The following is a 25,538-nucleotide window of genomic DNA, read 5'->3' as shown; positions in this document are numbered from 1 at the left end:
ATTTACCCATTTAGGCTGGGCACGGAGGCTCATGCCGGTAATCCCAGCACTTTGGGAGGCTGAGGCAGGTGGATTGCTTGAGCTCAGGAGTTTGAGACCAGCCTGGGCAACACGGCAAAACCCCATTACTACAAAAATAAAAAAAAATTAGCTGGGCACGGTGGCATGACAGAGTGGGTGACAGAATGAAATCCTGTCTTAAAAAAAAATTACCCACTTAAAGTGTACAGTTTTTTAAGTGTTTTTTTTTGTATATTTACCGAGTTGCACAACCATCAACACCCCCAATCTTAGACCATTTCCATCACCCCATAAGGAAACTCCCCTGTCCATTAGCAGTCACTCCCCATTTCCCCCAACCTCCCCATCCCTAAGCAACTACTAACCTACTTTCTAACTCTATAGACTTGCCTGTGCTGGAAACTTCAAGTAAATAGAATCATGAAATGTGTATTTCTTTTGGTTGTGTATACACTAACAAGGTATATTTGGCAAGCCTGGATTCAGACCAGGATGAATCCAGAAAATAAGTATCTCATTTTTCACTGAAGTATTCCCACCCAACTCAGAAGAGGGGCTTCTTTCACTTCATGTAACGTTTTCAGATTCATCCATGTTGAAGCTTATTATCAGTACTTCACTTCTTTTTATTGTTGTATAATAGTGTACTCTGTGAATAGCCCACATTTTATTTTTCCATTCATCTGTTAATGGACATTTCGGTTGTTTCTACTTTTGACTCCTATGAATATGCTGTTATGAACATTCATGTACAAGTCTGTATGTGGACATAAGTTTTCATTTTTGGGGGGTATATACAAAAGATACCTTTAAATCTAGAAATTTCTACTTATTGCCCTCACTGCCATATTACACACTCTCTCGCACTCTCTCATTCCTTGCAGATGGTGTCCTTCTCCAGAATATTACTGATATTGGTCTCCAAAGTAATGAACTTCTTACAAATATATTTATTTTTCATGTCATAACTTTATTCAACAATAATTCAATAACATTTATTTTATTCTAGTTTTGTACCAGCCACTACACTGGATGCAAGAGATATAAAATAAACTAGAGTGTCCCTGCCTTTAAGGAACTTACATCTAACTGGGGAAGTGGAGAGGGGTAGAAGCAAACATAGACAATTAGAATATTATTAATGTGTGTTGTAGCAGAAACAAATACTGTGCTTTAAGGCACACAGGAGGGACACTTATTCTGCAGAGTCAAGGAAGGTGTCGCAGAATGTGTGATGGAAACTGGGCTTTGCTGAGCAATAAAGAGTGAATGGGGACAGATGGGCATTCTAAGCAGAAGAATTAGTATGTGTGAATGTCCCGAGTCAGGAAGAGCATGGCTGGACTTGGAACCATAAAAGTAGGAGCTGACACAGAGTGCCCCATGTCTGGTGGTGGAGAGGTGGCAGGTGAGGTGCAAACCAGGCAGCATTGACATCATAGTGGAACTCCTATGTCCTTCTAAGGGTTTGGACTTAGTTTGTAAATAATGTGCTTCCATTGAAAGATGTTTAACCTGGAGAACTGATTATTATTAAAGAGTTTAGAACAATATGAACTTTTGAAAAAGTATCATAAGGAACTCCTGAAACATCTTTATTATTATATTTCATGATTAAGTGCTTGACAGCTGGAAAGCCTAGGGTTGGTGGTTGAAAGAACCTATCTGTGCAGGAAGAAGATTTCACCCAGGTGGTGTTATTTTGTTGGTATTCCCCATTTAGTGGTTCATGGCTCAGTGTAGAACTCTTTTTGACTTTTATTTTGTTGTTGCAGGGCATTACTCTGCCTTATGAAATGCATGACCCTATCATTACCTCTCCAAGGTTTTGGTATGTTCTGCATTAAGCTCTATAATACTACACAGAAATTAAAAATCACCCACTGAGTCTTCTTTGAAGATCCGTTTCAGCGTCCCTGAATACCTTCTTGTTTGCTTGGTTATGCTGTCAGCGCTTCTGTCAAACATGGAATTCCCAGATGGCCTCAAGTCCTTTGGGGGCAAAACCTTGTCTTGATCACAGGATCTTGTCACAGGATCTTGCCAATTTTTACTTAGCTGGATTTCTGTCAAGAAACAAAGGGGCAGGGAGTGGGGGAGAGAGAGAGAGAGAAAGAGAGAACAATATGTGAGGAAAGTAGTCAGGGGGAATTGCAAATAGGAAGGTAAGAATATCATTCGTTCAGACAGAGGGTTATAGAAGTAATTCGGGATACCAACAGGAAAATAAATACATCTGTTTATAAATTTTACAGATATTTGGTAACAATAATCAAGATGAGCAGATTTACATTATTAACATATAATAACAAGTATAATTCACAAGTGCTCAAAACAATTGCAAAACTGCAAAGGACCCCAAAGGATCTTCCCACACACCCATGACATTTTCTAGTTTGTAGCATAGGCCCTACTTTCCTAGACACTTAACTAGAAAATTCTAGAACTTTTCTTATATACCATGTCTAATGTCACAATTATAACTATCTTCCATCCCTCCCATTCTTTTTTTTTTTTTTTTTTTTTTTGGAGATGGTGTCTTGCTCTGTCACCTAGGCTGGAGTACAGTAGCACGATCTTGGCTCGCTGCAACCTCTGCCTCCTAGGTTCAACTGATTCTCCTGCCTCAGCCTCCCAAGTAGCTGGGATTACAGGCTCCCGGCACCATGCCTGGCTAGTTTTTGTATTTTTAGTAGAGACATGGTTTCACCATGTTGGCCAGGCTGGTCTTGAACTCCTGACCTCTGGTGATCTGCCCGCCTTAGCCTTCCCAAGTGCTGGGATTACAGGCGTGAGCCACCGCGCCCAGCCTTATTCTTCCTTTCTTAATGACTAAGATCAATTCTTTCATTTCTTTTTAATAGTTATGGAGTAGAAGCGTCACTATAATTTATTTACCAAACCTCATATGAATATTTAAGTAGCTAACAAGGACAGTGTTATTTCAGGAACAACAGAAAATTTTAAGTGTAAATGGATGAGTAATTGTTTAGTTTCAAATACAGGATGAAGAACAGACTATACTCTGAGAAATACTGATATATTGTTAAGTAAATTCTAACTCAGATGTATCACAGTGCTTAGTTTTTATTTATATCTTTAAAACAGGACACTACATGCTGGGCATGGTGGCTCATGCTTGTAATCCCAGCACTTTGGGAGGTGGAGGTGGGAGGATGGCTTGAGCTTAGGAGTTTGAGACCAGCCTGGGGAACATAGTGAGAACTTGTCAATACAAATAAAATAAAATAAATAAATAAAACAACACTATGAGGCATAAAGGAAACATCTGACATATATGTATATATTAAAGATAGGAATGAAAATTCCATTTAATAAATTTTTGCATTTTTTAATTTGGTTTTTAAATTGAGGTATAACTTATTACTGAAAGGTGCATAAATTTTAAATGTACAGTAAAATAAAATTGTATACATGTATAAAACCTTATAATCCTAACCCAGATCAATATATAGAACATCTCCAGCACTTCTGAAAGCTCCCTTTAATTCTCTCTTTCCTGACTCCATTAATATCTACTTCAAAAGTAACTATCATTTTGACTTTTTTTAATTTTATTTTTTTTACACTGAGTTTTGCTCTGTCGCCCAGGCTGGAGTGCAGTGGCAATCTTGGCTCACTGAAGCCTCCGCTGCCCAGGTTCAGGCAATTCTCCTGCCTTGGCCTCCTGAATAGCTGGGATTACAGGCACACGCCCGGCTAATTTTTGTGTTTTTAGTAGAGACAGGTTTTCGCCATGTTGGCCAGGATGGTCTCGAATGCCTGACCTCAGATGATCCACTCGCCTCGGCCTCCCAAAGTACTGGGATTACAGGCATGAGCTATAGCACCCGGCCTAATTTTTCTTTTTCTGCATTGGTAAGTATGTAAAGCAATCATTTTGACTTCTATCACTATAGCATGGTTTTGTCTGTTCTAGAATTTCACATAAATAGAATCAAACAGCACATACTCTTTAGGTCTGGCTTTTGGCTCGCTGCAGCCTCGACCTCTCAGGTTCAAGTGATCCTCCCACCTCAGCCTCCCAAGTAGCCAAAACTACAGGCGCTGGAACTACAGGCACGAGCCATCATGCCTGGCTAATTTTTGTACTTTTTGTAGAGATGAGGTTTCGTCATATTGCCTAGGCTCGTCTTGAACTCCTGGGCTCAAACATTCCTCCTGCCTCAGCTTCCCAAAGTGCTGGGATCACAGGCATGAGCCACTGTGCCCGACCTTGGTGTCTTTATGAGATTATTTTAGCCATTCTAGGATCTTTGCATCTCCATTTAAATGACAGGATCTGACTGACAATTTCCACAAAAAAAAAAAACCTGCCAGGATTTTGGTTGAGATAACACTGAATATAGATTAATTTGGGAGGAATTGACATCTCTCCCATTTAACATAATAATAGTGACTTTTCCTATGTATGAACATGGAATATCTCGCCATTTAATGTCATTTCCTTTATTTCTCTTAGCAAAGTCTTCTAGTTTCCCAAGATTAAAAAATTTACTTATCATTTTTTTTTTTTTTTTGAAATAGGGTCTTACTCTGTTGCTCACGCTGGAGTGCAGTGGTACAATCAGGGCTTACTGCAGCCTTGACCTCCCTGGCTCAAGCAATTCTCCCATCTCAGCCACCCAAGTAGCTGAAACCACAGGCATACACCACCATACCTGGCTAATTTCTGTATTTTGTATAGAGACCGGCTCTCCCTACATTGCCCAGGCTGGCCTCGAACTCCTGGGCTCAAGCTATCCTCTAGGTTTGGCCTCCCGAAGTGTTGGGATTACAAGCATGAGCACTGCACCTGGATGGATGATATTTCTATGCTAATGTGGCTAATTAATTTTTAATTTTTATTTTTCTATTGTTTCTATTGCATATAAATCATACAGTTACATGATTATATATAAAATTTTATAATTTTATCCAATTATCTATCAATTATATACCTTCTATATAAATTATACATATAGTTGTATACATAATTTATACAGCTATATTCACAATTGTAAACAAATTATACAGTGTATAAAATATACAATTTTGTGTATTGGTAGTGCCAATTAATTTATTAATTTTAATAGTTTAATTGCACAACTTTACCTTGAAATTAAAAAAAAATTTACATAGCATCAAAAATATATGGAGTACTTGGCCAGGTGTGGTGGCCCATGCCTGTAATCCCACCACTTTGGGAGGCCGAGGTGGGCAGATCACCTGAGGTCAGGAGTTCAAGACCAGCCTGGCCAACATGGCAAAACCCTGTCTCTACTAAAAATTAGCCAGGCCTGGTGGCACATGCCTGTAGTCCTAGCTACTCAGGAAGCTGAGGCAGGAGAATTGCTTGAACCTGGTAGATGGAGGTTGCAGTGAGCCGAGATTGCCACTGCACTCCAGCCTGGGCGACGGAGTGAGGCTGTGTCTCAAGAGAAACAAAACAAAACGAAACAAAACAAAACAAAACAAAGCACACACACACACACACGCACACACACAAACACGGAGTACTTAGAATTAAATCTCCAAAAATTGTGCAAGACCAGTCACTGAAAAACAAAAAGCATTATTGAGAGAAATCAAAGGAGACCTATATAAATGGAGAGACATATGTTGTTCCTGTGTTGAAAGACTTAATGCTAAAGTGTCAATTTCCCCCAAATTGATCTATCAAGTAAGAAAAATACAGGTTAAATTAAGAAGGAACACATGTAGTAATTGAAAAGCCTCATTTTAACATGCCTATGGAAATATCAAGGACCTAATATAACTAAGAAAACTTTGAAAAAATAGAACAAAGTTGGAGGATTAACATTACTAGATTTTCAGATTTATGAAGCTGCATTATCATGACAGCATGGTAGTAGTGTTAAGGTAGATCAATAGATCAGTAGTATATCAATGGTCCAGAGATAGACTGACAGCAGCAACTGATTTTGGATAAAGATGTTGATGCAATTCAGTGGAGAAAGGACCTTCTTTTCAACAAATGGTGCCAGAACAACTGAATGTCCATAATAAGCAAGAAATAAACTTTTTTTTTTTGAGACAGGGTCTTGCTCTGTTGCCCAGCTCACTGCAACCTCTGTATCTCTGTCTCTTGGGTTCAAGCGATTCTCCCACCTCAGCCTCCTGTAGCTGGGACTACAGGTGCTTGCCACTATGCCCGGCTACTTTTTGTACTTTTTAGTAGAGACGGGGTTTTGCCATGTTGGCTAGGCTGGTCTCCAACTGCTGACCTCAAGTGATCTGCTCACCTCAGCCTCTCAAAGCGCTGGGATTACAGGCGTGAATCACCACGCCCGGCCAAGAAATGAACTTTGATCCAAACCTTTCGTCATATACAAAAATCAACTGCAAATCAACCATAAACCTACATGTAAAATCCCAAATTGTAAAACTTATTTTAAAAAGGAGAAAATTTTGGCCGGGTGCAGTGGCTCACGCCTGTAATCCCAGCACTTTGGGAGGCCGAGGTGGGTGGATCACGAGGTCAGGAGATTGAGACCATCCTGGCTAACACGGTGAAACCCCGTCTCTACTAAAAAAAATACAAAAAACTAGCCGGGTGTGGTGGTGGGTGCCTGTAATGGTGGGTGCCTGTAGTCCCAGCTACTTGGGAGGCTGAGGCAGGAGAATGGCGTGAACCCCGGGAGGCGGAGCTTGCAGTGAGCCGAGATCAGGGGCCACTGCACTCCAGCCTGGGCGACAGAGTGAGACTCTGTCTCAAAAAAAAAGGAGAAAATTTTTGTAGCCTTAGATCAGGCAAAGATTTCTTAGATACAAAATCAATAGCATACTCTATTAAAGAAAAATTTGATAAACTGGACTTTATAAAAACGAAAAATTTCTATTCAAAAGACACTGTTAACAGCATAAAGAGATGAGCCATGTACTGGAATAAATATTTCCAAATTTTATATCAGATAAAGAAATTGTATCCAGAATATAGAAAGAACTCTCTATTACAAATACCCTATTAAAAATTGACCAAAGATTCAAAGACTTCACCAAAGCTGATATATAGAACTGTCAAATAAGCTTAACATCTTTTTATTTTTTTTTCTCAAGACAGAGTCTCGTTCTGTCGCCCAGGCTGGAGTGCAGTGGCGTGATCTCGGCTCACTGAGACCTCCACCTCCCGGGTTCAAGCAATTCTCCCGCCTCAGCCTCCCGAGTAGCTGGGATTGCAGGTGCGTGCCACCACACCCGGCTAATTTTTTGTATTTTTAATAGAGATGGGGTTTCACCATGTTGGCCAGGCTGGTGTCAAACTCCTGACCTTGTGCTCTGCCCATCTCGGCCTCCCAAAGTGCTGGGATTTACATGCATGAGCCACCGCGCCCGGCCATAAGCTTAACATCTTTAGACCACATGAAGTGTTGGCAATGATGTTGAGAAAATAGAGAAAATGGAACTACATTGCTGGTGGAAACATAAAATGTTACAACTGTTTTTGGAAAACAGTTTGACAGTTTCTTTAAAAAGCTGAAGATAACCTATCATATCATTCTGCTCCTAGGTATTTACCCAGGAAAAATTAGTTTATGTTTATACGAAGATTCGTACACAGATATTCACAGAAGCCTTATCTACAGTCGTCAAAATGGAAAACAAACCAAATATCTCTCAATGGGTGAATGGAAAAACAAATTGTGGTATATCCACACAGTGGAATCCTCCTCTAATAAAAAGGAATGAACTGTTGATTCAAGCAACTACACAGGTGAATCTCAAAATAATTATGCTGAGTGAATTAAGACAGATAAAAAAGAACACATACTATATGATTTCACCTGTATAAAATTTAAAAAAATGCAAACAACTCATAGTGACAGAAAGATGATCAGTTATTTTGAGGGGCCATGGTGAGGAGGCCTGGACGGGCAGGAAGGATCCTGGGATATTCTGGAATTTTTATTCTGGATATAAAGGTACTTCAGGAAAATTTTGAAAGTCTGGATATGTTCATTATCTTGATGGGGTTGATGGCTTCACTGGTGTATACATACGTCAAAATGTATCAAAATTACACATTATATGCAGTTTATTGTCAATGATATCTCAATAAAGTTGTTAACATTTTTTCAGTAATGTAGTTATGCTTTCATTCATAATTTTTTTCACAAATCAATATAAAATGATTTGTATTGTTATTTATGACATTAACAATTCCATAGCAAGAGAAATGTCATTTTATTTCTCTTCTTTTACTCATTAATTCATTCAGCAAACATTTAAAGTGCCAGACATTAGGGTGCCGGAGAAACAAAGACAAAGCTTTGAAATTAGTAGGGGTAGAGAACTGGCATTTATTGAGTACCCACTCTGCAACACCTACTGTTTTTACATATATCATTTACTTTTCACAAAACAGAAGACATACATTTTCATATATTCGATTTTACAGATGAAGACATTAAATCTGAAGTGGTTAACAGCAACAAAACTGGGACTGAAATCCAGGTTCGTGGTACTCCGAAGTCATAGTACTTTCCATCAAAACACAATACCAGAGTCTTTTATTTATTTATTTTTTGAGTCGGAGTTTTACTCTTGTTGTCCAGGCTGGAGTGCAGTGGCACGATCTCAGCTCACTGCAACTTCTGCCTCCTGGGTTCAAGCGATTCTCCTGCCTCAGCCTCCCGAGTAGCTGGGATTACAGTCACCCACCACCACGCACAGCTAATTTTTTTTTTTATTTTTAGTAGAACATGGGGGTTTCACCATGGTGGCCAGGCTGGTCTGGAACTCTTGACCTCAGGTGATCCACCCGCCTCAGCGTCCCAAAGTGCTGCACGCCACGGTGCCCTGCCCACACCTACAGAGTCCTGAGGGGAGTGGAACAATCCTAACTTTTTCTGAAGAAGTCAGTGAAGGCTTTGCCATTGAGGCTCTACTGTTTGAGATGCAGTAGATGCTGTGCAATATTTAGAGTTTTAAAGGAGTGCGTTATTGACGACCTAAGGGCAAATTATATATTATCTGACAGAGGTAACGTTTTCTTATTCATTGTTCCTGTAGTACTTTGCTTATGTGGTCTATAATTCATTCACTTCATACCTCAGTGAGTTGTATAAGCTTGTAATTGACAATTACAGTGGAGTGGAAGCTGCCATTTGTATTTTAATAACACAATTTTTTGGGGGGGGGGTGCAGAGTCTCACTCTGTCTCCAGGCTGGAGTGCAGTGGCACAATCTTAGCTCACTGCAACCTCTGCCTCCCAGGTTCAAGCGATTCTCCTGCCTCAGCCTCCCGAGTAGCTAGGACTATAGGCACGCGCCACCACACCTAGCTAATTTTTGTATTTTTAGTAGACAGGGAGTTTCACCATGTTGGCCAGAATGGTCTTGATCTCTTGACCTCATGATCCGCCTGCTTCAGCCTCCCAAAGTGTTGGGATCACAGGAGTGAGCCACCGCGCCCGGCCAATAACACAATATTTTTAAGCACCTACTATGATCTGTGATAAATCCTCTTATATGGATAAATTATTCACAGCTTGCGAGTTAGTGTCTCTACCTCCTTTTTACAAAGAAACAGGCTGCAAAATAAAAATTACCTAAGGGTGTAAAATAATAAAAACACTTAAGCCATGTAACATTAGCAACTATCTCTATTTTTCTGTAAAATTTTATTTTGGAGCCACATTAAACAACTATTTTTGTAGTCAAACACATTCAAATGCATGAATAAATTACGTTCCAAGCCACTTACAAATATAAACTAAATTTGGATTACTCTTATTTCTTTCTATTGTGCATAGCAAAAAGCTGAGTAAGCTTTTAATTATCTCTAGAACTCGACATTTGCCTTTGATGTGAAGTATCATCATTTCAAAAACACAAGCTAAAACTGAAGTGGGTTGTTCAGTATAATGAGGTTGGTTTCTTATATAGCATTATTAACTTTATGTTCTGAGAAATGAGGACATTTAATAGCAGGTTATAGATTCATGCATCAACAACATTCAGCATTACCACCTAAGGCCAGTGCTATGTCTAAAAAGCTATATTTAATACTCGCAATGTTACACACAATTATGTGTTCAATGAATGTTCAGTGAATCCTTCTTTATGATGCTGATAAATATCGTCTATATAGCTAAAATCGTTTACATAGCTAAGGGCAAATCGCTGTTTACTAGGGATAGTATGCCGAACGGAGTGAATACATGAAGTCGTAAATTATATGAAAGCAGGGTGACCTCTTATAGCCAGGGTCTCAATTTAATAATATATACCCGTTTAAAAATAGCCTTATTTCCTTCTCTAAAGCTTGTACTCTTTTTTTTGAGATAAGGTCTCACTCACTTTGTCGCCCAGGCTGGAATGGAGAGGCCCGATCTCAGCTCACTGCAGCCTCGACCGCCCGGGCTCAGGGGATCCTCCCACCTCAGCCTCTTCAGTAGCTGGGACTACAGGTCTGCACCACAGGGCCGGCTAGTGTTTGTATTTTTTGTAGAGACGGAGCCTCGCTATGTTGCTCAGGCTGGTCTCGAACACCTGAGTTCAAGCGATCCGCCCTCCTAGGCTTCCCAAAGTGCTGGGATTACAGGTAGGAGCCACCGCACCGGCCTGGGCTAAATCTGATTCCAAGTTTACACAAGCTTGTTGAATGCCCACTGTGTGCTTAATGAAAGATCAAAGTTTGATAAAACAAGGTCCCTGCTCTTACTGAGCGCATAGCTTTCTCAGATTATCAGAAACCAAATTTGGAAAATAATCCAGAACGCTGGCGTAGGTAGCTCAAGGTTCCCCGCTTGCAACATTTAGTCCAAACCAGTCAATTCTAGGCGGCGGGATTTCCCCATCCCCCTCCGTCGCCCAACCTTTGGGTGGGGCCACTCCCAAACGCTCCCTCCCCTCGTCCCGCCATGCGCAGCAGTGCGCATGCGCCCTCAGGGAGGCGGACAGTGACCGTGAGGCATTGCCGTCGCGCGGTGCACAGATAAGACGTCGCGCTTGCGCAGGCGCTAGGCGCAGAGGCCTGCGGGAAGCCAAGATGGCGCATGGGGGTTCTCCAGGCTGCAGTTGGCGCCTTATCAGTATCTAAGCAGAGTGTTTTGGAAGGAGTTAAGGGGCTGTGGCAAACGCCCTCTCCGCCGTCATGGCCCGGCATCGGAATGTTCGAGGCTATAACTACGATGAAGGTAGGTGGCAGGGTCATGCCGGGACGTTCTTTTCCCGGCTACAGCTGGGATCCTAGCCCGTTGGCATCCACTTCAATCTGTGAGTTTCTCGTCAGTGTTGCCCTGTCGGCATTGGGAGAGCCCCAGTTGGGGAATATAACAGGCCTTCTAGTGCTTTCAAATGCCGTCGTTTTTAAGTCATGATTTCTGCCCTCTGGGGTTGATTTTATTTGGGGAGGGGGAGGTGCTGTATAGCGTCATATGGGTAGGATATTGGTGAGGTTGAGATCCGGTGATACTTAGGCACGTAAGCATTATCACCTCTTCCATTGTTTCCTCCCATGTTGGGCACTAACGTGCCTGCTTCTAGCTCCTCTCTCCCAGATCCCCTTTGAGAAATGTCCATGAAACGTTGCTTATTTGTAAAACGCAGATTGACTTAATACATTCAACGGACGTGTACCTGTGTTAGATTTACATGGTAAACCTTTTGTGTATGTCCATACATACCTAGTGCAGAATCAGTTTGCGCTAATTTATTTTTCAACGAATTTCAAAGTGGAAACTTAGGAGACAGTAGAAAAGACACATGTTAAAAAGGCCCAAAGAATGAGTCGATCAGATGGATCTTGAAGTTTATACTTAGTTCTTGGCTGGTAATGCTTGATATAAATGTATTTTGAAATGTAAATAAACGGCAGTACTAGAGGAAAGAGTGTATAGGAAAGGACTTTTTGATATTAAAAAATGAAATAAAAGAAAAATGTCTGTATGAATGTTCTGTAGGAGTTAACAGGAGTTAGAATTATTTTTAGGAGGAGCACATCCCTCTTCATGCAGTAGATAACTATAGGATCACCAAGCATCACTAAACTAAAAATATAAACAAAAATGAACTAATGCAGGAGAAGAATAAAGAACTATGCTTTGCGAAGTGCAGAACATGTAGTGCTTAATATGTTGGTGATTGTCATTGGCACCCCAGTAGATTATTATAGAACATCAGTATGCTTTAACTAGAGTGAGGGCAGCTAACACCCTGTTCTCCATTTGGAACCTGTGACCTCAGTCCGTCTAGAACATGTGAATTTTCTGGTGGTTACTTTAGAATGGAGGCCCTTTTAAATAAATATTGCAGTGGATGGTATTGCATGTGGACCACTGTCACCTAAGAAATGACTTTAGACTGAGAGAGATTTTTGCAAATATAAAGTACATGAATAGGCCTATTTATTATTCATTCATTTCTTTAATAGTTGCTTAATCATTTCCTCAACCACCATTAAGTTAGTGCTTAGAGTACTGTTCTAAGCTTTGAGGACTGAAAGTAAGATATTTGAGGGTGGTCTAAAAGGAGAAGATTATACGAGTTACAGATTATTAGAGTATGAAAAATGCTACAAAAGGTACTGAGAAAGCGCTATGGGAGGGATACACAGATGAGAACACTTAATTCAGAATGGATTGGGGGGAATTAAGCAGGATTTCTATGTTAAGGAATGCTTCATGGAGGAGAGGTGGTTGGCCTCAGGGAGCACCTTGGCTTCTTGAGGTTAGGTTGTCATGTTGTCATGCTTCTTTGAAACAATTGGTGACATCATAACCAAGCTGTTCCTGTAACATTAAGGAGGTTCATCCCCTTTTCTTGTTTATAAAAGTTGTACTCATTAAGGTCCAGTTTATTTCTCTTCTTCCCAGTTAGGCTTTCTCTTGAATTCTCAGAATAATAATTTAAAAATTCTGTTAAGAAATATAACCTCATTAGAGAGAGTTTGTGTTCTAAAACCTACTGGTTCCGCTACTTAACTCCCACTTTGTTTTTCTCTGTAATTTATGTAATACTTTACATGACTGCCTCAGTCACTGATTTAAAAGTCTCAGGAAGGCAAAATCCATACTTTAAGTAGCTGGCACAATGTTCTTTACATGTGGTAAATATTTCATAATTTTGTTGATTGAGGAAACAAACTATGAAGATTGCAGGAAAGAATTCTCTTCATCTTTATATGTTGTGGCACTTTAGGGTCAACTTCAGCATCGACAAACTGACCTAGTAAAAAAGAGTTTTTCTTTGTTTTTTTTTTTTAAGAGACAGGATCGCACTTTGTTGGTTGGCCAAGCTGAAGTGCGAGTGCAGTGGCATGATCATAGCTCTCTGTAACCTCCAACTCCTGGGCTCAAGCAATCCTCATGCCTCAGCCTCCCGAGTAGCTAGGTCTACAGGCATGTGCCCCCATGCCTGGTTAATTTTTTATTTTAGTAGAGACAGCATCTGGCTGTGTTGCCCAAGCGAGATCCTCCCTCCTCGGCTTCCCAAAGTACTGGAATTACAGGTGTGAGCCACGATGCCTGGCCTATTGTTGTCTTCAATATCTAAAAATACTTTGTGAATGGCCACTTGTTTATTTGCAAATAAATTTTTATTAACTTGGGATTGTGATCTAATAATTTATTTAATCATATACGTTTTTGCCCAATAGTAGCATTTATCTAATTTTTCTTTGCTGTAAGCATTTGGTCTCAGCCTTTGAGCATGCTGTTCCTGCTGCATGAATACCCTCAGAAACTAGCTAACTGTATCCTTTGGAATTGGTTTGGATATTATATTAATGGGGATCTTTCCCTAGCTGCCCCACTCCCGGTTCTAGTTTTGTCATTCATGTGTGTGTTCCCAAATTGCTCTGTGTTTCTCACATCAGGCACTTGTCACATGGTTTTGTAATTGCCCATTATCTTGTGTGTATTCCTTGTCAGATTTTAGGTGCGGTGATAACTGGAAATGTGTTCACTGTTATACCACAGTTGTCTCAACTACTCCCTGGCATGGTGTTAGTGTTTGTCAAATGAAATTTATGTAAATATATTTATGTTCTTTGTGGGTTTTTAGTTGTAATTAGTTTGATTCATTAATTTATAATAAAACAAATATTAATCTAGTGCCCCATATGTGCCAGGTAGTTGGCTAAACCAAGTCTTGCCCTGAAGAAGCTGATAGTCTCATGTAGTGAACAGGCGTAGCGCTCTGTAAATTGGGTAAGTGTGCTGGAGGGTGACAGTAGCAGAGGGGCTTACTGCTTTACCCAGAGTGGTTGGGGAAGACTTGTGCAAAGAGGAGACATTTGAGCTGGAACCTTAACTAGCAGAAAGAAATGGCCTAGGAAAATCTAGGCAAAGAGCATATCCCAGGAAGCAGAAAAAAAGGGCAGTTAGCCATCAGCAGGTGGGCATAGGGAGTTTAGGGTAAGTTGGTTTGTATAGATGTTACCTAGCTCTCCATAAAGAAATACTACTTTCATGATCTATTGTATACCCCCATGTTCTGTGGAAGAGAAGTGCTTTGGTTTTAGAGGGCACATGGTGAAAAAAATGGTTTATTTCAGATTTTTGTCAACACTGGAGAGACTAAGTATTTTTTTTTTCTTTTTTTCTTTTTTTTTCTTTTTGAGACGGAGTCTTGCTCTGTCGCCCAGGCTGAGTGCAGTGGCGCAGTCTTGGCTCACTGCAACCTTGCCTCCTGGGTTCAAGTGATTCTCCTGCCTCAGCCTCCAGAGTAGCTGGGATTACAGGTGCGCGCCACCATGTCTAGCTAATTTTTGTATTTTTAGTAGAGACGGGGTTTCACCATCTTGGTCAGGCGGGTCTCAAACTCCTGACCTCATGATCCACCTACCTCGGCCTCCCAAAGTGCTGGGATTACAGGCGTGAGCCACCGTGCCTGGCCTCAAGTATATTTTTTATAGGATTATTATATTTGATCCTATGAGGTGAAAACTTGGGACCTGGGTAAATCCAATTAATTTAACAACTGAAGAACTGTGTATGTCTTTATAAATATAGAGTTAGTAAATAACCTATTTTGTGGGTGAAATTCTTAGAGTTTTTTTGAAAATAGACATTCTAGGATCCTTAAATTTTGATAAACAGTTTATTTTGGAGAGGATTCAGATGCTTCCTCACTAGTAACTAAGAATATAAAAAGAACTTGTAAATGAATTTGTCTCTTTTGTCTTTATTTTAGATTTTGAAGATGATGATCTCTACGGCCAGTCTGTAGAGGATGATTATTGTATTTCGCCATCAACAGGTGAATTTTTAAAAATAATTTGATTCCTTGGATTTGGTGTTTAAAAACGTAAATGTTAGTCGTTCAAGGACTGGAGTGTTCTGTGAGACTGTAATATATAACATTTAAAAAGTTAATTATATGTTAATTATTAAAGGCATATAAAATAATTTCTTTTCCTGTGAGTAGAATTTAAATTTGTGATTCTATTATTTAGTTTTAAATAATGTGAAAAAGACTGTGGCTTCTTTTCCACCATACTTTGCATCATGCAGTTAATCTAAATATACTAAAATGGTAATTTAGTCAATAATGAAATTCTGAAGCCTCTGGAGGCAGGCAGCCATTATATCCTCAAGAATCTTTTGAGTATTAGAAACATGGAGATGTTATGCCTAGACTTTCCTTTATACAGTACTTTAGTTTATCTGTTGAACAGTTTGGTAAATAAACCGATGCATGTAGTTCAGACTTCTTTTGGAGCCACAGAGGAATTTGGCATTCATATTTCTGTATGATTCCACATCAGAGCTGCATCTTCTAGATTATCAGCCCAAAGATTTCTTCTCTGCCACCATATAAGGAAAACATTCATATATTCTTCCCAGCAAAGGCTGAGTCATTAATCCTGATCCTCCTGTCACTTATTTCCCTAACACTACATTTGTCTCCAAATTTCAGCCTACTATCTACACAGGTTAAAATGCCCTGCTAAATTTTAGTATGGTGTAGGCCAGGTGCGATGGCTCACGCCTGTAATCCCGGCACTCTGGGAGGCCGAGGCAGGTGGATCACCTGAGGTCAGGAGTTCGAGACCAGCCTGGCCAACATGGTGAAACCCCGACTCTACTAAAAATACAAAAAGTAGCCAGGCATGGTGGCGAGTGCCTGTAATCCCAGCTACTCAGGAGGCTGAGGCAGGAGAATTGCTTGAACCTGGGAGGCAGAGGTTGCAGTGAGCTGAGATCGCACCATTGTACTCCAGCCTGGGCAACAAAAGCTAAACTCCATCTCAAAAAATGGAAAAAAAAATTTAATATGGTATTAAAAGAGTATATAATAGTATATTTACCTGTGGTTGGGTATAGCATAAATATAATTTATAAAACTCATTTTTCACAAGTTTAAAGGTTTGATATAATTAACATTTCTTTCAGATCCTTGTGCTATGGTCTGAATGTTTGTGTTTCCCCCAGATTCACATGTTGAAATTCTAACCCCAAGGTGATGGTATTAGGAGGTGGGGCCCTTGGGAGGGGAGGTGATTAGGCCATGAGGGTAGAGCCCTCATGAATGGGATTAATGCCCTAGTGAAAGAGGTCCCAAGGAGAACTCTTGCCCTTCTGTCATGTTAGGACACAGCAAGTAGGTGCTGTCTGTGAGCCAGAAAGCGGGTGTTCACACACAGACTGCCTTGATCTTGGACTTCCTAGCCTCTGAACTGTCAGAAATTTCTGTTTATAAGCTACCTAGTTTATGGCATTTTGTTACAGCAGCCTGAATGGACTAATACATCCTCCTTGTCTTAATTACCCTCTAGTCCGCTGGGCTGTCTTATAAACTGTACCTGCTTTCATCCTATTTTTAGCCTCTGCAGACCAAATATGCCCCTTCTGACTTTTATAATTTCTTTTTCTTTGTAAAGGCATAGATATGCTAGAAGTTGTCTTTATCATATCTACTCTGTCATCTTTTTCCTGTTAACTGGTTATTCTGAAATGCATCTAGCTCTTTATGTACAGGCCTGCTCTTCTGGTCAAATACTTTTCTCATTTAGCTTAATCGTGGCTTTTCCTCTCATCTTTTAATGTTTCACTGTTATCAGTCCATATTCTGTTAGGAGATAAAAATTGCACCAGTTATTTTATCAGAGAACATTTAACATAAAAAGTTGTTAACGAGGTATTATAGAACAAATAATGCAAAAAGTGCAACCAGGATATCAAGAAGGTAGTAAATTCAGGAAGCACTTTACTGTCCCTAGTTCTTAGGGGAACAAAAGGCAAGGTTGAAACCACCTTTTAGAAGCTGGTGGAGGCTCCTTGCAGCTGTGACTTAGACCTTGAGGAGAGGGTTCTTTGCTGCTTTGCCTCTGAAGTTCACAAGAGGGACTGTGGGGCCAGGACTCAGACCCCTGGGCAGGGAGGCACTGCATGGCTGATGCTGGTGCCTCAGAAGGTCCCTGAATCTTAGAGCTGGGATTCAGCCTTTTAAAGAGGGGATTCCAACCTACTGGCTGGTCGTGTTGTCTGGGGAGTGAAGAGGCAAATTGAAGCTGGTTCTGGGAGTTTTGGAAAAACTGAAAACGGATATTAATTGCAGTTACTGGAAGAAACTGCTTCTGGAAGGTGAAGTGAGTATTGCTGGGGTGATACTGGAACAAGAAGCAAAAGGAAAGGAGCATGTGCCTGCCTTCTCTGGCTTTCCAGTGTCCCTTTCATATCTCCTTATTGGATGATCCTAAAAGGGAGCCGGGTATCAAAGAAGAAATGTGCTTTGCAGTGACTTCAATCCAGCATCACAAAGCTGAGTAAAGGATGGTAGGTTAGAAGCTGAGAGATGGCTTAATAAGCAGCATTCCTTTATAGCTCCTTATTCAGGAGTTCAAAAGAGAAGACATTTTGTAGTGACTTAGGAATAAAACAATTTCACATTTTTTAGGAACCTCCTAGGCATTTGCCCTTTGGGGCTCCTATAATTCAGCATCACAGTTGACTAGGTAACTTAAATATTAGAGGTGACAAAGTGATGTCTGGTAGTGCTATCCTCATCACTCACATTCTAAGCACATTAGAGAGCATGGCATATAGAACTGAGAAGATGATACGGTTATATTAGATTTGAGTTAAAAAAATCTCTAATACATAGATAATGGATTAAAGGTGGTATATGGGTGGATGTAAGTAGACTCGTTAGGAGACTGTTATATGTATTTATCTAGAGGAGATGAGACTATTTTAGGACAGTGTTCTCAAAGTGAACCATCAGCATCACTTGAGAGTTTGTTAGAAATGCAATGTTGGGGACTCCACCCAAGAGTCAGAAACTAGGAGTGAGGCATAGCAGATGTTTTAACAAGCCCACTGGGGTATGCTCGTGGTATGCATTGAGAACCATTTGTTTAGGGCAAGAGTTGGTAGCACTGGATTTGGAAATAAATTCAAGAGAAAATTTACAGGAGTTGAGGTCTGCAGGACTTGGAAGTTGGTTGAATATGGCTTTGTATAAGCGTGGAATCTTTCAGAGGGGGGATTACTGAAAGACACCTTAATATTGCAGGTTAACACAGTCATTTATCTAGGCTTCTCTGGATAAATGTTATGTTATCTTTAATAATAAGGTAATAGTACAAAGTCGGACCTTCAAAGGGTGTTTCTCTGAGATTTGCATTTATGGCCTAGCTTTCTTGAGGACAGAGACAGAGTTTATCCATGTGTCTCTCATAGCTTTTGATGTGGCTCTTACCTGTGGTTTGTATTCAGGACAGTCTGACTCTGAGAGTTACTTTTCGAACACACCAAGAAGCCAACTGATCTTATCAAAGCAGGAGATAGTTAAATGTTTTTGGTTTCTTCTGTGACAAACTGATTTTTAACAAAAGCATATGACTTTGGATTTTTAAATTTTTCAAAACATTTTAAAAATAGCAGTAACATCAGATAAGAAACTTACTTTCCTCTATAGTGGTATATTTTCCAAGTAATTTTCAATAAAAAATGAATGGTTTTAGAAGAATATTTTCTATTCTTAAGCAGCTAAGGTCATTGAAAAGCTGATTGTATTCATGGTGTAATGAAGTCTGATAATTGAAAGACTTTATCAATTAATTGGAATTTCTTTCTAAAATTCATCAGCACGTGTATATTTTTTTGAATTCTATTAAGCTCAATTTTCCTGGTCTCACTACGCTGCCCAGGCTTGTCTCAAATTCCTGAGCTCCAGTGATCCTCCTGTGTTGGCCTCCCAAAGTGCCAGGATTATAGGTGTGAGCCACCATGCCCAGCCTGGGATGGTGATTTTTAAATGTTAACTTTTCTTTCTTTTAGAAAGATTGATACTGAGTATTGAACCTATGTCAAAGAGTAGGGGGTAGCAAAAGGAGTTTGTATATGAAACTATTTGAATGGTGATGTATTTTGTTTCAGCTAATATGATTAGAAGTAATCTTTATTTGCTCCATTCTAATTTCACACCTTATTGTATATTCTTTTTTTTGTAAGAAAAACACTATTCTAATACATTTATAAATTAGTTTGGTATAAGGAAGCTTGTTTAAAGTCTTGTTCAAATAACTTGCTACAACAGTATTGTGGGTAAAGAAAATAACCCTGACTGAAGGAGTCTGGGAAGGCTTCTAGAAGGAGGTGGGATTGAAGCTAGGAAATTTGGGAGTAAGAATGGCATCCCAGCTAGAGGAAACAACATTGCTTAAGCAATGGCCTCTAAGTGAGGCTTGTTTCATCAGACTACCAGGATTAATGCAAGTGGCAGGAGGAAAGAGGGCTAGGAAAGAAAATAGGAATGAAATTGTGAAAGACAGTTTCTAATTTTGTGTTTTTAGTGTCAACTTATTGGAGTTTTTTGAGTAAGCGAGCTAGTATTTTGTAAGGATAACTGATCATGGTCCACAAAGTGGCGTATAGGTGGGCCAGAATAAAGGGGAGACTTGTAGGTCACCAGTGTTTCTTAATCTTACCTTATGATATGAATCTGCTGGGAATAATTTTTTTTTTTTTTTTTTTGAGACGGAGTCTCATTCTGTAGCCTAGGCTGGAGTGCAGTGGCACGATCTCGGCTCACCTCAACCTCCACTTGGCTCCCAGGTTCAAGCAGTTCTCGCGCCTCAGCCTCTCAAGTAGCTGGGATTGCAGGCGCCTGCCACCACGCCTAGCTAATTTTGTATTTTTAGTAGAGATGGGGTTTTGCCATGTTGGCCAGGCTGGTCTTGAACTCCTGACCTCAGGTGATCCACCTGCCTGGGCCTCCCAAAGTGCTGGGATTACAGGCATGAGCCACTGTGCCTGGCCGGAATAATTCTTAAGAATACAAATTTCCTGCTTCATTGCAGCACCACTGAGTCATAATCTCCAGGGGAAGAAGCCTAGAAATCTGTATTTTTAATGAATGCCTCATGTGCTTTTTATTTTAAGATGTTTAGGAAACCATTGTAGGAAGTTTCAGGTGTTAGGTTTTGAATTCTTTGCACTTTTATGTTTGTCAAAATGCCTTAAATTTTAAAAATTATAGGTGTCCATTTTTTCAGAAAGCACTTCCATCAAAGTTTGTGATTTAAAATTTTAGAGAATAGCATTTTGTATTTACCATTTTCTCGTCATTACTTTCTCTCACTCCTTTATTTGTTGTATTTGTTGCTTTTGGGGCTCTCAGAACAACTTCAGAGGTTTGGACCGCTCCCCACCTCACCCACCCACCCTTTGAAAGTAATGGAAAGACCTGCGGTTACTTTTGCACCGACCCAATACTTCTCCTGGGGGAGTTTTCTTACTCTTCCCCCCACCCACCCTTTGCAAATCCAACCATTACTACTTCCAAAATAGTGGCCACAGTATAGGTTTTTGAGTTGGAGTTATGTGTTGGGTGTGTGTGGTCGTATAGGACCACCCTCGACCCCACTGCAGAAAAAATAGCTCCTGGCAGGCAGAGGAGAAGCCTGTGCATTAAAAACTTCCTCTTCCCTGTCAGTATTTCCTGACTGAAACTTGTTGAGGGAAACATCTGATTTCATGCCTCACTTAGTTTTTTAATTTGTCTTAGGTTTCTCCCTCCTAGTTCACGGGTAGGAGGAGAAGTTGGGGGAAGGATGTTTGTTACTTTTAGACGAAACTGAATACAGTTTATTAAAGCCAGGAAAGCACCAGGGACCAAAGGGCATCATTTATACCACATTTTATTAAATCTAAAATGCCATGAATTGTAAGGTGTATCATTATTTTAAGGACCACTTTAAAACAAAAGGCTATCAGTCTAAGTATTATGTAATGCTAAGATGTCATTTGATTGAAAGACACATCTCTGAGATTTGTAATGTGAAAAAAGTTGTCCTCTTAGAGAATTTATGAAATAGGATGTCTCTTCTGCTATTTAGCCATGCTGACCTTATACCAGTGTTGTTATCTACTTGCACAAGAGGGGGAAAATAGGGATATATATATCCCTACACATACATACATACACAACATAACGTGCATTCTTAAAAAACTTTGTGGTCTTCAGAATTATATACTAAAATTAACAACTTATGGGAAAAAATAAGATCAGGACAAACCACTCCACCTATAGAGTGGAAACAGAAATAATTATCTTAATAAAAATGCTTGCACATTTGAAAAGATACATTAATTTCCTAATAAGTACTCCAGTAAATATAGGATTTTACACTTTTAAAAAAGGTGAAAGCTTGATAGGAGATGTAAGAAAGGGTTGAAACTAAAGGATAATATTGTAAAGGCACAATGCTCACAGACCTTGGAGAGCCAAGCAGTAAGGGCTCTCCAAACAGGGCACATGTCCAAACTGAGCCAAGGGGAAGAATGTGGAGCTATGTGGCATTACAATACAATTATCTTACAGCATAATATTTCTCTGTGGTTGGTGTTATCGGACTTTATATGTGTTGGTATTATGCAGTGATGCAAAACTTTGAAGTTTTGGGAGAAAAATTTCATAAACTAAAGCATCCTCAATGTTACACTTTCATAGCCCATTGACATGAGCTAATTTGTTTTAAGGAAACATGCATTATAGTAGAAGGGATTGAATTCTCTCAACTGCTCTTTATTAATATTTCTCTTATTCTTTTCTCCTTGTTCAGGATCTCTTCCACCTCTTCAATTTTCCCTTTATTCCTACCTCTTTTATTATAATGCTCCAGTCTTCATTGGTTACTTCTGTGCTTCCGCAGTGCTTGTTGTCTGGTATTACTCATTTGGCTTTTAAAATAAGTCATTACGTTTTTCTTCTTTGCCCTCCCTTCTAATTTGTAAGGCCATTGACTTTTATAATGAATAGAGAGTGGTTATGCTTTAACCTTCTGAGTATAGGTGTTACACATACACTGCAGCTTTATGTTCTATGCATTATCTATACATTTTGATGTCTTTTTCTCTACCCCCCAATGTGATTGTATATCTATAAATTTTGAATGTAGCTTCCCTTTAATAAATAATATCTTCCTGATAATCCATACACAAGTCAATGAACTTAACATGTTTTGTGCTCTTATAGAAAGCTAGATAATACCTCTAATAATACCTTGCCTTTTGAATATTGTATCTATATTTCTGTCCTTCTTAACATATTCTTTAATTTTGTTCCTTTACAATTGAACACTGTGTCCAGGATTCAGTTCAGTGGCCATCCAGTAGAGCTGGAAGCATTAGTACTGTGGATATGCCTGTGATTTTCTCCTTTGCTCACTTGTATTTCATTTATGATACTCAGGCATGTATTGGCATTTAGATAATCTGCCTTTCCTTTCCTTAATGAGATATATATGAATACCCAGTTATATATTGAGTGATGATGTTTGGCAGTATTGCAGAGTAGCACAGATGTCTGAAAGTTAAAGTTAGGTATATGACACTAGTTTACAGTGTCAGTGTATAATTGAAAGTGTGTGATTGAAAGCATGAGTTGTTTAAAGATTAAAGTCTGTATTTTCCGTGAACTCTTAGATTCAGGCAAAATTAGCACTTCTTGTGTTTTCTTTTCTGTTTTTTTTTTTTTTTTTGAGACGGAGTTTTGTTCTTGTCACCCAGGCTGGAGTGCAATGGCGTGATCTCGGCTCACTGCAACCTCCGCCTCCTGGGTTCAAACGGTTCCCCTGCCTCAGCCTCCTGAGTAGCTGGGATTACAGGTGCGCACTGCCACGCCCAGCTAATTTTTATATTTTTAGTAGAGATGGGGTTTCACTGTATTTGCCAGGCTGGTCTCGAACTCCTGACCTCAGGTGATCTACCTGCCTTGGCCTCCCAAAGTGCTGGGATTGCAGGGGTGAGCCACCGTGCTTGGCCACCTTGTGTTTTCTTAATTATGTAAATTAGAAGTTTGATATTTGGTTTGAAATATTTGTATCGAAGAGAAAATTTCAGGGAACACAGAATAGTATACAAAGAAGAGATATTAGGAAAGGTAGATTTTGGAAACCAGGGAGAAAGTAGGCTGAGTGGAATGGTTTCAGAGATTGGGGGAAAGAAGGAAGAAGATTATAAGAGAATAATAAGTTGTAAGCACCTTCGAGTAGGATTTTAGGTATATGTTTTAATATGATATTGTTTTTGTTTTCATCCCTTATGAAATATGGGTAACTATAGGTGATTGATTAGAATTTTTAATTTTTACTTTAACTTTTGTAAAAAAAAGTTAATAGGAAATGGCTATACCATAGCATTCTTTGATCATTTTATATTCTAGCTGCTCAGTTTATTTATTCACGGCGTGACAAACCTTCCGTTGAGCCTGTGGAAGAATATGATTATGAAGATCTGAAAGAATCTTCCAATTCTGTTTCGAACCATCAGCTCAGTGGATTTGATCAAGGTATAGCAAAAAGTAGTGTATCTGTTATCTGAAAGTGATTAATAACCAAATACACCAGAATTTATCAGTTTTATTGTGTTTATAACAGTGACTATGAACAGTAATGATGTAAACATATCTTTCATATTCAAGGACAGTTTATGTTTTATTAAGTATGTTTTGTGAGGAGTGTATTTAACTGGACGATTGAAAAATTGTATGGCTATTGTTTAGTAACTGAAATTTTAATTGAACTATCCCATTTAAAATTTTTTTCCATGGGAGAGAAACTCCAGTGATTCGTTAAGAAGAACTTTTTCAGATGATTTCATTGTTTCATAAGCTGTATATGGAGCTTATGATTAGAATACATAAACTCCTTTACTTACAAAGATGTTAAGTTCAAGAGGTTTGAAAAAAAACCAGTTGAAGTCTAAAGTGACACTGTATAAGTGTCCTCAGGATTTACATCTGTGTGAATTAAGTTTCAAGATTTACATCCGTGTGAATTAAGTTTCAAGATAGAACTTGGTAAATGACATCAGTTCTGAGTTTTTGCATATTTTCAACTCTCTTAAACATTTTAATGAAGATATTTATATTTTAGCTTTCTTCTTTTATAAATAAGTATAAATAAATAAATAAGTATAAATAAATAAAATGAATAAATAAATAAAGAGGAGGCCCTGATGCTAGTTAGCTATACTAAGTATTTTGTTACAGTTTCAATAATTGATGTATTTATCAAAGAGATAATATTATCCCATAGCTTATTAGCCTTTAAAAGTTAATCTTAGATTGAAGCAAAGCAGAATTGCCCAAATATTTCAGGAATGTATTTTTAATAATTAATGGGCCAATGAAAGAAGTATCAAATACTTTTTTTTTTTAAAGAAAGGGTATTGCCAGTAGATTACTTGTTCAGCATATGAGCATGTACAATTAAATATAAATTGCATTCTGTGAAATGGTTTTGTGGAATAGGGAGTTTGAAAACCTCTATTCTATTTTGATTATTGCTAACTTAGTAGTGCCATGATTTTCAGTCTTATCTTTATTAAGTTAGAATTTGCTTGATATATCTAGCTCATAGACTTATTATGAGGATTACAAAAGAAATATACATAAAAGTATTGTGAAAATTGTCAAGTGCTATACAAAAATATAAGGGAATATATCATTAATTTTTATTCATTGGCCCCTAGTTACCTGATACTAGAGATACAAAGGGTTCTAGGGATACAAAGCCTCTCTGCTCTTATGGATTTTACATCATTAATAAGTATTATTAATAATTACTTTTAATACTAATGTCATCAGAAAATTAAAATTCATAAACAGCTTAGATAATTCCAGACTTAAATTTTTTTCTTTTAAAAGTGAATGCTGGCTGGGCACGGTGGCTCACGCTTGTAATGCCAGCACTTTGGCAGGCCGAGGCAGTTGGAAACCTGAGGTCAGGAATTTGAGGCCAGCCTGGCCAACATGGTGAAACCCATCTCTACTAAAAATAGAAAAATCAGCCGGGAATGGTGGCGGGCATCCATAATCCCAGCTACTCAGGAGGCTGAGGTGGGAGAATTGCTTGAATCAGGGAGACGGAGGTTGCGGTGAACTGAGATCACGCCACTGCATTCCAGCCTGGGCAACAGAGTAAGACTCTGTCTCAAAAAAAAAAAACAAAAAAAAAAGAATGCCTACCCTCCCCTTAATCTCCTGGACTTTCTTATTTTTATGGCATTTTTATATTATGTTATCTTGCCATTTTTTAAAGA

General features: G+C 39.1%; 1 protein-coding gene and 1 long non-coding RNA gene across 3 annotated transcripts in view; one reads left to right on the top strand and one right to left on the bottom strand.

Annotated features, from left to right (window-relative positions):
• Positions 1-970: 970 nt before the first annotated feature.
• Positions 971-10,941, bottom strand: LOC129534336 (uncharacterized). Its single transcript, XR_008680888.1, has 2 exons — positions 10,345-10,941; positions 971-2,087 (listed from the first exon to the last, which is right to left on the bottom strand). It is a non-coding gene; the product is annotated as an uncharacterized lncRNA (long non-coding RNA).
• Positions 10,571-25,538, top strand: part of HBS1L (HBS1 like translational GTPase) — a 91,867-nt gene continuing 76,899 nt past the window's right edge. The window contains exons 1-3 of one of the 2 annotated variants that reach the window (XM_031012325.2): positions 10,571-11,183; positions 15,181-15,246; positions 23,659-23,784. In XM_031012325.2, the coding sequence (XP_030868185.2) occupies positions 11,141-11,183; positions 15,181-15,246; positions 23,659-23,784 (235 nt within the window). In that variant the 5' untranslated portion in view covers positions 10,571-11,140. The remainder of the gene's footprint in view (positions 11,184-15,180; positions 15,247-23,658; positions 23,785-25,538) is intronic. The other variant, XM_031012327.3, reaches the window with a different exon arrangement.

This window comes from Gorilla gorilla, chromosome 5, assembly GCF_029281585.2.
Source record: "Gorilla gorilla gorilla isolate KB3781 chromosome 5, NHGRI_mGorGor1-v2.1_pri, whole genome shotgun sequence".
Taxonomy (NCBI): Eukaryota; Metazoa; Chordata; class Mammalia; order Primates; family Hominidae; genus Gorilla; species Gorilla gorilla.
This window is presented reverse-complemented; position numbering and strand designations above follow the sequence as displayed.